Source organism: Dreissena polymorpha, chromosome 4 (genome assembly GCF_020536995.1).
Source record: "Dreissena polymorpha isolate Duluth1 chromosome 4, UMN_Dpol_1.0, whole genome shotgun sequence".
Lineage (NCBI taxonomy): Eukaryota > Metazoa > Mollusca > Bivalvia > Myida > Dreissenidae > Dreissena > Dreissena polymorpha.
In genome coordinates, this window is record NC_068358.1 from 109,397,672 (window position 1) to 109,411,867 (window position 14,196).

The following is a 14,196-nucleotide window of genomic DNA, read 5'->3' on the forward strand; positions in this document are numbered from 1 at the left end:
AAGTTTCATGATCCTAGGCATAAGCGTTCTTGAGTTATCATACGGAAACCATTTTACTATTTCGGATCACCGTGATCCTTGACCTTGACCTTTGACCTTGTGAACTTAAAATCAATAGGGGTCATCTGCGAGTCATGATCAATGTACCTATGAAGTTTCATGATCATAGGCATAAGCATTCTTGAGTTATCATCCGGAAACCATTTTACTATTTCGGGTCACCGTGACCTTGACCTTTGACCTAGTGACCTGAAAATCAATAGGGGTCATCTGCCACCCATTATCAATCTACCTACGAAGTTTCATGATCCTATGCATAGGCGTTCTTGAGTTATCATCCGGAAACCATTTTACTATTTCGGGTCACTGTGACCTTGACCTTTGACCTAGTGACCTGAAAATCAATAGGGGTCATCTGCGAGTCATGATCAATCTACCTATCAAGTTTCATGATCTAAGGCTCAGCGTTCTTGAGTTATCATCCGGAAACCATTTTACTATTTCGGGTCACCGTGACCTTGACCTTTGACCTAGTGACCTGAAAATCAATAGGGGTCATCTGCGAGTCATGATCAATGTACCTGTGAAGTTTCATGATCCTAGGCCCAAACGTTCTTGAGTTATCATCCGGAAACCACCTGGTGGACGGATCGACAGACCGATAGACCGACAGACCGACCGACAGACGGACATGTGCAAAGCAATATACCCCCTCTTCTTCGAAGGGGGGCATAAAAAGGAGGGGAAAATGTAATCTAATAGAAAATTACAATTTCATGAAATAACGTATTATCTTCTTTTATCTTAAACTTATTCTAATTTTAATGAATCCTAATAAACATAGTTTTAATTAATTTTAATTATCACAATTTAAATAATTATTGTTTTATTTTAGACACGTTTATTTTTATGCAAGCAATTGTGCACTTTATTTTCCGATAACAATGTATCAAATTGATGCAGCATTTATTTTATGACGGTATAGAAATATTTAACACATAAACATAGAATAAATAGAAAATAGAATCAATAAACAAATTAATAAATAAATTGATGAAAAAAAGAACAGCTAACAAATACCTCACTTTCGGACTTAATTATAGAAATATACTTAAACTATTGTTCGCTACTTTCATTCATTTTAACTCAGTTAAATATAGGGTATTTAGGAATATTATCTAACTGCACAATTTCCGGATAATTATAGGGATTCTGTATTTATAAGTGTCGCTATTTTATGAGTATTATACCAGCAAAAAATAATAGTACAGTTTTCTCATGAATTAATAACTTCTTTGTTTTATGATTTGATTGAACAATGTAAATGTTTGAAAAATGTTAATGCTTGGAAAATATAAATAGTATTTTGAATGATTAATTAATTTAATTATTATTAACTTCGTCGCATATGTGCATAAAGATATATTCAATAAATAATATTTGTGCATGCAAATATTTATGTAGTTTTCATGTATTATACAGTGCGTATTCTGATATTTTTTCAGAGAATAAAGTTGGCTGTTTTTCACCGACTTAGTTATTACGTCTCCCAGAGATTATTAGCGCTTTACACTCAATGAACCAGAAAAATGAATAAAATAACATTTGTAATTTAAGGAATATGATATAAAGATAGACAATCGAAGGACGAACAGATCTATTAATTATTAAGATTTTTTTTTCATAAAACAATTCATGAAGATCCCGGTATACACAACATAAAATGGATACAATAGAACAACTAATTTCTCACGAAAGTATAGTAAAATTTCGTATGACACGTCTTTGAAATTAAATATTTTTTGAAACTTTTAAATCATCGGATAAGGTATAGGATAAAAAAAATATCCATCGTTTCTTATACCTTTTTATCTGAAAAAATTCTATCCGTAACCTTTTTTTTCTGTATCGATTATTTCCATATTCAAATCCTTATGGATCAAATGCTTGCTCACTTCGTACGTATATATGATATTATCAACTCCAAACTTTGTAAACAAATCACCATCATTTGGCATTTATTTCAAATCTAACTACTTCAGCCTATCTTTGATTAGTCCATTCGAATTCCTTCCCTCAAGTCTATCGACTATATAGAACAGAACAGAACATGTGTTTTAATATGACTTGCACAATTTACATGGTCAATATAACACAACAAACAAAGCATAATTAAGAACATTCATGTCACGGTAATCATATATTTTTTCAGCATTTACGGTATACCTATATATACGGTATACCCGGTCTTTATTAATAAACTTATGACATTTGATTGTGATATACATACATATTGTGTTATTCAAAATGTTAAAGTATGTGTCCTTTTACGTGGATGAACTTACATTTAACAATGAGTTTCTTTTATTTAATGCGTATTTAATAATAAGAGGGCCTGAAAGGCCCAAGGTCGCTCACCTGGTATAAAAAGAAATGACCTGTTCTTTGCAGCCCAAGATATCAATCGAACACATGTTCTAACCAAGTTTCATGAAGAATGAACAACAAATGGCCCCATGGCGGAAATGTTTTTCAACAGACTGGAACCATTTTTGAACTCGTCTAAGCTATTATTGGGGAAAATCTTCTGTCAAAGTTTCGTGACTATCCAACAATAAATATCTACAGTGTTAACAAGGCAAATATTCATGACGCACAACGGAAGACAGACAATTGACAAAAGGTGATCACAAAAGTTTACCATGAGCAAAAATATTATGCTCATAAAGATTGTCACCATGTGTGAAGATCAGCAAGTGTCATTCAGATTGAACTAAAAATGTGACTAAAAGTATGCACAATGTTTTACTATAAACAACTGTGGTAGTGCGGTCTCGTTCGCTTACACAAGTGAACCGATCACGGGACGGTTACGAGTTATGTAACTTTGTGAGCACTTATGTAATACGGAAATATTTATCGATTCTAATTAAAAAACGCTTATTTCTAACACACTTACTGGTTGTTATTCAATTAACTAAAGGCGTCCAGTCAGATACGCCTGAATACACTCAAAAAATTAATCTATAAGCGAAAACCAAAGCAGCTTTTATGAAAATAACGTACTTTAGTCTGAAGAATCTATGCATCGTTAAAAATGAACAAATACAGCAAATACCTTAATGAATGTAAAAAGAAGTTCACAATCTGTCAAAAAAACTAATATAAATATTAGTTACTGTGAGTCTAGAAGTTGCTTCAAAAATTAAGTTTATAAAATAAGTCTAACTTAATCTAAAGAACACAATTTATGGAGAGTGGAAAACTCCTGTGACTCAAATGTAAAAAATAAGAAGAATTTATAAAAGTTTTTTCATCAAAAGAGTCTTTCTAATTTAGAAAATGCCAAATAACAAGGCTGCCATGGAAACAGTCTTATAGCACAGTAGTCTGCTTAATACACCAAAACACAAAAGGTTAACTTGGCTTATCAGCAAAGATCGAAGATAAGGCTCTACAGTGCATTAGTACATGTACAGTTATTTTATGACATAGGTTTATTAAATTGCATGCAAACTACTGTCTTTAAATACACAACATTTTATGAAAGAAGTCTCAGGAGGTTTATACAAGGGAGTTAAGAATGTACATTTTATCTTTCTTTAACAGTATGGCTTATCACAACTAGACTGTTCACATGTTTTCACTATATACATATAGAGAAAACTGCCCCGCCCCCTGGCGGCCATGTTTTTCCACCAATCATGACCATTTTCGAACTCGTCCGAGATAACAATAAAATTGATGTTTAGAAAAAAATTATGATGATTGGGCAAAAATTTGACTTCTATAGTGTTCACAAGCTTTGTTTATTATATAAATATAAGGAAAATGACCCCCTCCTCCTGTCGGCAATGTTTTTTTACTGATCAGAACCATTTTCGAACTCAACCGTCATATCCAGAAAACACATATTCTGACCAAATTTTATGAAGATTGGACCAAAAATGTGACTTCTAAAGTGTTCACATGTTTTCACTATATACATATAAAGAAAACTGCCCCGCCCCCTGGCGGCGATGTTTTTTCACAAATCTAGACCATTTTCGAACTCTTCCGAGATATCAATAAAACCAATGTTTTGACCAAGTTTCATGATGATTGGGCAGAATTTGTGACTTCTAGAGTGTTAAAAATGTTTTTCTATAGCCATAAAAGGAATAATGCCCCGCCCCCCTGGCGGCCATGTTTTTCAAGGGACCGGAATCATTTTTTGAACTCAACCAACATATCATTGAGAAAAATATTTTGACAAAGATACATGAAGATTGGGCATGAAATGTGACTTCTACAGTGTTTACAAGTTTTTTTCTTTTTTTTGACTTAGTGACCTAATTTTTCACCCGGCACGACCCGTTTCAAACTCGACCGAGATTTCATTTGGACAAATTTTCTGACAAACTTTCATGAAGATCGGACAATAAATGTGGCCTTTAGAGTGTTTACAAATGTGGACGACGGACGGACGGACAGACGACGGATAAAAACCGGTCACAAAAGCTCACCTGAGCAATCAGGTGAGCTAAAAAACCACAAAATAAATATATTTTGATTAGTTTTTGTTTTTATACAAAACCAGAAAGTTTCACCGGTTCGCGTATTTGCCCAGTCCCTGTGATCAATTATTAATAAAATAATTAGCTTTGCATTATTGGCAATAAATGTTGTAGTAAATGTAATACGCAAAAATGCAGTACTTATTTACACTAATTTACACACAAAAAATCACCACTATGCAAGACATTCTTACAACAAAAATATATACATTGATCCGTAAATATACTTCTCCTCTCATAAGCGAAAAAAAAAGTATTACATACGAGTCGCGGCACTTCAGTGCGACGCCAAAAATACAACAATAACAAACATTGCAATCTCATATAAATTTGTTAAACAATGGCTGTTTGTAAAACATGCATGCCCCCCATATGGGCTGTCAGTTGTAGTGGCACCCATTGTGTGAATACGTTTTTTGTCACTGTGACCTTGGCCTTTGACTAAGTGACATGAAACTCAAATGGGTCATCTGCCAGTTATGATCAATGTACCTATGCAGTTTCATGAACCTAGGCCAAATTATTATTGAGTTATCATCAGGAAACCATTTGACTGTTTCAAATCAATGTGACATTGACCTTTGATCTATTGACCTGACAATTAATAGGGGTCATCTGCCAGTCATGATCGATGTACTGATTAAGTTTCATGATCCTAGGCTTAAGCATTCTTGAGTTATTATCCGGAAACCATTTTACTGTTTCGAGTCACTGTGACCATTACCTTTGACCTAGTGACCTGAAAATCAATAGGGGTCATCTGCCAGTCATGATCAATGTACCTATGAAGTTTCATGATCCTAGGCGTAAGCATTGTTGAGTTATCATCCGTAAACAATTTTAGAGTTTTGAGTCCCTGTGACCTTGACCTTTGACCTAGTGACCTGAAAATCAATAGGGGTTATTTGCCAGTCATGATCAATGTACCTATGAAGTTTCATGATCCTAGGCGTGAGCTTTCCTGAGTTAAAATCAGGAAAACATTTTACTATTTCGAGCCACTGTGACCTTTACCTTTGACCTAGTGACCTGAAAATCAAAAGGGGTCATCTGACAGTCATGACCAATGTACCTATGAAGTTTCATGATCCTAGGCCTAAGCATTCTTAAGTTATCATCCGGAAACCATTTTACTATTTCGAGTCACTGTGCCCTCGACCTTTGACCTAGTGACCTGAAAATCAATATGGGTCATCTGCCAGTCATGATCAATGTACCTATGAAGTTTCATGATCCTAGGCGTAAGCATTCTTGTGTTATTATCCGGAAACCATTTGAGTGTTTTGAGTCACTGTGACCTTGACTTTTGACCTAGTGACCTGAAACTCAATAGGGGTCATTTGCCAATCATGATCAATGTAGCTATGAAGTTTCATGATCCTAGGCGTAAGCATTCTTGAGTTATCATCCGAAAACCATTTTACTATTTCGAGTCACTGTGACCTTTGACCTAGTGACCTGAAAATCAAATGGGGCCATTTGCCACTCAGGATCAATGCATCTTTGAAGTTTCATGATCCTAGGCCTAAGCATTCTTGAGTTATCATCCGGAAAACATTTTACTATTTCGAGTCACTGTGACCTTGACCTTTGTCTTAAGTGATCAGAAAATCAATTGTGGTCATCTGCCAGTCATGTCCAATGTACCTATGAAGTTTCATGATCCTAGGCGTAAGCGTTCTTGAGTTAATCGGAAACCATCTGGTGGACGGACCGACCGACCGACCGAAATGTGCTAAACAATATACCCCCTCTTCCTCGAAGGGGGGCATAATAAGCGAGTTTATGAATTTAATAAATACAAAATATGCATTATAAACTAACATTTTAAACTTGCTCATGTTGTAGTATAGAAGGAGAAAAGCATAGCGTTCATATTGAATTAAGAAACGTCGATTATGAGCACATCACAGGAAAATACGTATTTCTTAGATCATGCTTAAATGTAAATAATTTTCACAATATCGGTTTTTATTTGACGATTATATGCCTTCTTTACCTCTATCGAATGTATTCACATGAAAATGTGAATTGGTCGATTGTATTGGTGGATACACAACAGCTTATCGAACATTTCTTTTTTTTCATAGAATAAAAACCGTCATAAATAATTCAACTTCGTTCATATTTTATTTTTAATTAAAATTAACATCGTACAATATTAAAGATTCAGAACAGTGTATCTAAATACAATATTTTTCAGCTAATAATGTTTTATTTGTGAAAGATTTTAGTGTTACTTAATCGCTTTTGGCTAGTGGGACCCGCCTATATGCCCATGGTGTCCATTTCCCGCTTGAGTTGGCAGACGGTGCAACATGGGCAGAACGTAGTCGTTAGGCAATCGTTGCATACCGTGCCCTGAAATAAAAAAATCTAAATTATCATGCTGATAAAAAACAAACTTAACTTCAATAATCATACAAACGCAATACTTCGTGTTTCAAAGTTTTTATGTCGTTTTTTACTAATATAAATGATGGTTATTTTTATTGTTTTAGGGTATATGCTTGCAGCACTATAAAACTGCTTCCATTTCCTTCCGTAAGTTAATATCAAACAAAACAGCATTAAAACATTATTATTTTTTACTCACTGTTTTTGAAGATAAGTAATACAAAAAGTGACCAGTAACGGAAAAGTTTCACCATACATGACTAAATGAGGATTCTTGGACAAACATAATTAGATTCAAAAATAGGCATATATATATAATTGTATCGTGAGATTGCATATACAATTTTAAATAAAAACATTTACACATAACTGAAATATTCAAGCATGAAAACTGTTGCGTTCGAAGGGTCTCAATCTGCGTGAATAAAGACGGGCTTATGGAAGAGTGGCGAAACAACACGCACTCTATTATATTAATTACGAGGCTCAAATGAGAACGAGATGTGAACACGTGGTAAGAGTCACGGGGACACATATTAGATACTCAATTGTGTGATATTTATGACTTTTCACATTGTGATTATATTACGTTGAACGATTGTCAGAATTTGACATTTGAAGTGATGTTTTTAATTTGTTAAGTTATATAATTTATCAATGTCAATTAAATTGACATTTATCAGATATGGCTTGAATTATTATTTGTCCACATTTCAACAAAATCCGTTTTAAAATAAGAAAGCTATATTGATTTGAATACGTGTTGAGTAAGAAAAGTCTCCAAGTGTATGTGAAGTTTGAATAAAACATAAATCTTGCAAAACACATTTTTTTCAACAACGCATAACGTGCATATTTACCTGGTTTATTTTTTAATTTTGTAAACTTATTAGTGAAATAGACATTTTAATGTTCAAATTTTTTAACACAAAATCCTCGCGTAAATAAAATCTGACCATGAAATTAGTTTAAAAATTGAGTTAAAATGATTCAAAATACATTCACTGTTAATGAAAGTCATTGAAAAGTGCTATTTATACTAATATGTTAGATATCGTATTACAAAATAACATGAAATGAACATTTTTGTTTGCGTAAATCTCCAAAAAGGATGTCCAATTCGACATGGTTGATGTCATATGCAAAATTGGTATTAAACAGTTTAAGGTCTTGTTTCAAAAAAATATATAAATAATATCAGTGAAATTAATTAGTTTTATGATTATTACTGTAGATGTAACCAACCACAATAAACAGAGTACTTTATAAAAGTAGAAACAATGTTTTTGAAGATATTTATATAAAAAGTCATGCTTTTCATATAAATTCAATCTTTAGTGCTAATATCTGAAAGCACACGTTTAAATTCCATTAGGTACTGCCTCAATGTGTATCAATTATTAGTTGTTCGTCGTAGCTTTTTAACCCAGCTTTTAACCTTAAACATAATACAAGCACACCCAAATGAATAAACTTAATTTATTCCATTGGCTGATTTGAGCATAGTAACCAAGAACATTGGAAACAACACTGCCTCTTTGAAGTATAGGATGTAACACTGTTCAGCTTAGGAAGACGCGGACACATTTTGGTCCAGTGACAATCATCCATTACCAGTTAATTTCATCCCCGAAACTTTCAGGGTAAAAGCTGGGACAGGAAATTGTTAGGAGAAAACAGAATGTACTATCAATAAACGTCTTATGTAAACAACATTGTATTGCTTTCAATATATCAAATAACACAACATTTAGGGAAAGACATTGATGAAAACCTATCAGTAAATTCCATTTAACTTGTATTGTAAGACAAAGCCACCCAAATAGTATAATATCCATGATGGAAGGGAAATCATTGAATTATCTAGAAAGACATGTGTGATGTATGCAAGCCAGAAAAGGTTTCAACATTTGCCAATTTGCTAGGAATAACACGTTGACTTCAATTTTGTTGGCAAATTATCAGTGGTTTGATGTTCCATTTACAAGTCGCAATGATATTTGTATAGTCCCGTGTCATGCACAAATGAGTCTAATGCAACGTGCTGCTAGCATAGCTCCAGCCTAGCCTGCGCATTGGCACAGTCTTGCCTTGGCACAGTCTTGCCTTGGCACAGTCTTGCCTTGGCACAGTCTTGCCTTGGCACAGTCTTGCCTTGGCACAGTCTTGTCAGGATATGCATACTGAATATGCTACTCTGGAAATACCATGAAACCTTGCATGCTTTTTATAGAGGAAAGCATAGCCTCTGACCAGACTGCAAAAGTGCATATACCAGAAGACAAGTTTTCCGTAAAGCGGATGTACATGTAACAGTGTTATTTAAATGTGGTGAAAGAAAAATGCGTCTCAATCAAACATCAACATACCATATGTTTCGATGACGAAAAAATAAAGTAATCATAAATGTGAGGACACATATGATGTGATCTCGCGTAGTAAAATATGCATCTACGAACGCTATTATTGGTTTAATATAATTATACGTGAACTTCATAACAAACATTTCATGCAGTGTATATACGACTATAAAGTGAAAAAGAACACCACAATACTAAATTATTTGTTTTTAATAAAACAATGTCAATTTTTGTTCTTCATTTCAAAGTCCAAATATATGCACGCTTGCTTTTTTTAAAGATAATTATTGGTTTATTTTTTACATATTAAGGAAATTGCAATTTTCCACTTGAAATTAAATATGTAAATATTTTAGAAGTTTAAAATACATTCTTGAACGTGGTAGCTTGACTCCGTTAATTGAAATATACATACCCGAATACCACCCAGAGTGCGGACACGAGCTCGCATTACTACCGCACTTCCGGGTACACAAACAGGCATTAATGGACAGTCCCCAAGTTTCTTAGATATATGGCACATCATGCATGGATAGCAAAACCACGTGAGAAAGCCTAAAAACAAGAGAAAACATGTCTGGATCATGTGCCTACAAATACATAATAAGTTTAAAGGAAATCAATATTTTGCAAGATTTGTGGATTTGTTTCATATGTTTAGTATGGAAAGACTAACACAAGTAAATGCATCAAGTAGATCTTATTGCAACTCCAAGAATATGGATTGCACAATGAGTTAACTTACCTTATGATATTAATAAGTTACTTTATTCTATTCAAACATTTCAATTTACAAAAATTGACTTATACATGTATATTGTACCATGTAGTAGAAGTTCTATAACAACATTATGAATGCAGCTTGTTTCAATACATCGCGCAATCTGCATCCCCGATAAGCAAGTGCAACTACAGGAAAGCATTTGCTTTATCCTGTTTAACAATACTTTAATCAATTGAGCTGCATCGTGCAAAAATGGGTCTTATGTATATGTCACCAGTAGAGCTCAAAACCAGCATGACTATGCAATCTTTTCACACAAGATAAGAAGTAGATTAGCAAAACTTGAACTCTCGTAGTGATTAAATAACAAAAAAGGAAATAAAACAATTTGACTTAAAAAGAAAATATTTTTAAATTAAGCTATTATGACATTAAACAAATTCAAATGTTTTTTTTAAAGGAAAGGTTTTTTAAGCTTTCAAATTTTAATAAAGAAATATATTAGAAATAAAAACAAAATTACACATGATCTTTATCCCCCCCCCCCCCCCCCCCCCTGTCACACTATCTTACACGAACTCCCCCCCCTCCCCCCCGGTTGACGGTCTTTATGGACCACCCCTCATCGAGTTGTTAATTGTAAAACAACAAAAAATATTTTTAAAAGATTATCATCTGAAAAGACAAAGATGGTTTGATCAGCAGGGACCTATACTGGACGTACGTGAACTGTTCAATTAACGAGCAGTTTGAACAGTTCACGTACGTCCAGTGCCTACGGAAGAACACGTTGCGCCCATTGTAAGTCGATACACGTTGGGGAAAAGTTTAAAAGTACAGTAACAGGCAAGCAATTTAATTTACAGAAGAATATGAACTGTGCATCTAAAGATGTAATATACCTCATTACATGTAAACAGTGTAAGAAGCAGTACGTTTGAAAACCATGCAACCGGTGTCAAAGAGAATGAACAGTCATCGATTTCACATAACACACTTTTCTGACCCTGCATTTTCAACATTGGTCGCATCATATTTTAATGAAGATCAGCACAGTGCAAATGACTTTTCCTTTCTACCAATTGATGTTTTAAGTAACAACATACATCTTCTGTGTAAAGAACCGGACTGGATACATAGACTTAAAACATTATACCCTAATGGTATGAATAACAAAGTTCTTTTTAACAGAATAGAGTAGCTCTGCAATTTATTTTAGCTTACTTGTTTCTATTAGTATTTATATATATATAATTCTATAGAAAAGTGTGTATTCTTGAACCCGAAAGTTAAGCTTCATTTTATTGACGTTCATTTTATTGACGTACATATCCCGTAATTTAATGTACGTTTAGTCCATGACGTAACATCCGCTTTCTGTTATTATTTGTGGTATCCTGATGAAGGCGTAAGTCGAAACGTTGATAAAAAGGGAAGAACAATATGTGTTTTTGTTGGGTTTATCATACTATACTCATAATATTAGCAATCCTTGTAGTGTCACAAAATATAACGACAACAACAGAACTCTCCAAATTATTTAATCGTTTCGCGTTGCAACGCTTTATAATTTTCAGGTTTTAAATTGTCAAACAAAGCCTATAATGAATATTTTAGAGCATGGTTAATGTTTAGCATAACTGTTTCCTCACAAATATCATTACTATTACGAAAATTTGCGAATCTGAAACAATTAATGAAAATATTGTCAATTTACCAAAAGGTTAAAAGGTCCCTTTAATATGACATGATTTGTCATTGTTGGCGTCGCACTGAAGTGCGGCGACTCGTTTGTAATACGTGTTTTTCTTATGGGAGGAGAAGTTATTTTACGGATCAATGTATATAGTTTTGTTGTCAGAATCTCTTGCATAGTGATTTTTTGTGTAAATTAGTGTAAATAAGTACTGCATTTGTGCCTATTACATTTACTACAACATTTATTGCAAATAATGCAAAGCTAATTCTTTTAATTAATAACTGATCATAGGGACTGGGCAATAATGAAAGATCACAGGGACTGGGCGAATACGCGAACCGGTGAAACTTTCTGGTTTTGTATAAAAACAAAACATAATCAAAATATATTTATTTTGTGGTTTTTCTAACAATAGCGCTGACTTTTGCTGTTCGAGTTTTGGTTAACGCGTATTTTCTTCAATTTTACAAGACGACAGCGATTACACGGTTTATTGCTTTATTGATAACCGTTACAATACAGTCACTTATTAATATCTTAGTTAGAAGGTGATTTTTCAAGCGGTTCCATAGTGTAGTGGTTACATGCTCGCTTCACATGTGAGAGGCCCAAGGTTCGAGCCCTAGTAGAATCAAATTATTTTATTTGTGTTCTATGTTAACTTTTTGTTTTGATGTAGACAATTTAGGTAAAATAAATATGCTGTTTTATTGTAACAATTTTTTGTTTTTCTTATGCCAATGAAATATATGTGTGAGAGGGTGAGGGGTGGGGGTTCGAAAACACATTAAAACTTTTACAGTGTTTTCATATCAATGGGTACTCAACCCCTATCGTAAATGAGCAACGTACGAATAAGTTCAGAATCACATTGAAGTTGAGAAAAATATGAAATTACGCTTACAAGATGAAGCAGATTTTTTTAAAACTTACACAGTTCTGTTCCATTAATGAAAACTACACACGGATGCCAGTAAAAAAAAGAAAACCAATGTAAATAAAATGAACTATGAAATATTTGGGAGTTACAACACAAAGTCATAGATAATGGTTATTTAAGAGTTAAAACACAACATCATAGATAATGGTAATTTGGCGGTTATAACACAAAATCATAGATAATGGTTATACCAGTATCTTTTTCTATTTTGTTTAAAATTGTCGGCTAATATATTAATATTTACAGTAGAAAAAAATCGTTCCATGTAACTTCATTGAGTGCCTTTTACACTGAAATTCCCGACGCCCTTTGATGCTTTGCATCAATACTTATCTTGACAAAGTAGATGGGATACAATTGTCATTGTCGGCTCAGGACAGAGGTATGACTTAAATATTTATTGGGAACTTTTAAGTATACTTCAAAGTACAATGGGTATGGAAACTATACTTAAACATACTCTTGAGTATGGCCTGGTGCCTCTAAGAGTATTTTCCGTACCCCAATTACATTGTAGTAGACCTAAGATTGACCAGGGTACTTTTAAGAAGCAACAGAGCTTACAATAATCAATTGAACACAAACAACCCATTTATGCCTAGCGCCTAGAAAAAAGGCATTGGCAAACAGCGTAGACCCAGATGAGACGCCGCATCATGCGGCGTCTCATCAGGGTCTGTGCTGTTTGCTTTAAGAAATTTCTTTAAGAAATATTCTAAATAAAGAAATAAATATACTAAATATCCCTAATTTTGGAAATAAATTTATCCAATGTAGAAGGATGGGAGAGTCAACTTGGCATAAATGGGTTAATATGCTATTTATCTCTCAGCTGACAATGCACTTTATGCAATGGTAGATAGTACAGTTCTTTTTTTCAATCACAGATGTCACATCATGTGTAATTAATAACATACTTTGCCGGTATAGTACAAATACACTTACATAACTTGACATCATCAAAGCACCCGAACACACCACTGTTCCAGTCCCTATGACCTTGAACTGTGCCCACTAACATGGACCCAGGTTGAACAGTTATTGGTTGACCGTATTGTGCTGGCGGTTGCCCTGTGGGTTGATTTGTTTTGGGTGCTGTCATGGTCACTTAAGAGTTGGCGAGTCGTCTGAAATAGACAAGTATGCGTATCCAAGAAAGGAAGGCATTGCAAAATTTTACTGTCTTAAATATTTTATATAAATTTAAAGAAAGTAAATTTGCTTATATGCTGCAATATATTGTTAATATACCATTTTGGGTACCATTAGTTAAGTAAAGGCAAGTATTTTTTACATGTGCCTAAGAGGAAGAAGCCATAGCCTCCACATATGTAAAACTAGCCAGGAATATTTTTTAGCCGATGCAACTGATAGTGGAATAACATTCCTTGGAATATGTTTCATTTCTGGGGAAAACTGCACAAATTTAAAGATTTTTTAAAATTTGGTATCTAGCCTAAAATCGTCTTCAGCTATAAAAATAAAAAAAAAAGACATGTAAGCACCTTTCCAAATATAAT

General features: G+C 33.7%; 1 protein-coding gene across 1 annotated transcript; it reads right to left on the reverse strand.

Annotated features, from left to right (window-relative positions):
• Nucleotides 1-6,742: 6,742 nt before the first annotated feature.
• LOC127880243 (placenta-specific gene 8 protein-like) lies at nucleotides 6,743-13,788 on the reverse strand. The gene is made up of 3 exons (XM_052427553.1): nucleotides 13,622-13,788; nucleotides 9,729-9,868; nucleotides 6,743-6,917 (listed from the first exon to the last, which is right to left on the reverse strand). The coding sequence occupies exons 1-3, from the start codon at nucleotides 13,776-13,778 to the stop codon at nucleotides 6,825-6,827; spliced, it is 390 nt and encodes a 129-aa protein (XP_052283513.1). The 5' UTR covers nucleotides 13,779-13,788; the 3' UTR covers nucleotides 6,743-6,824.
• Between the last annotated feature and the right edge of the window lie 408 nt (nucleotides 13,789-14,196).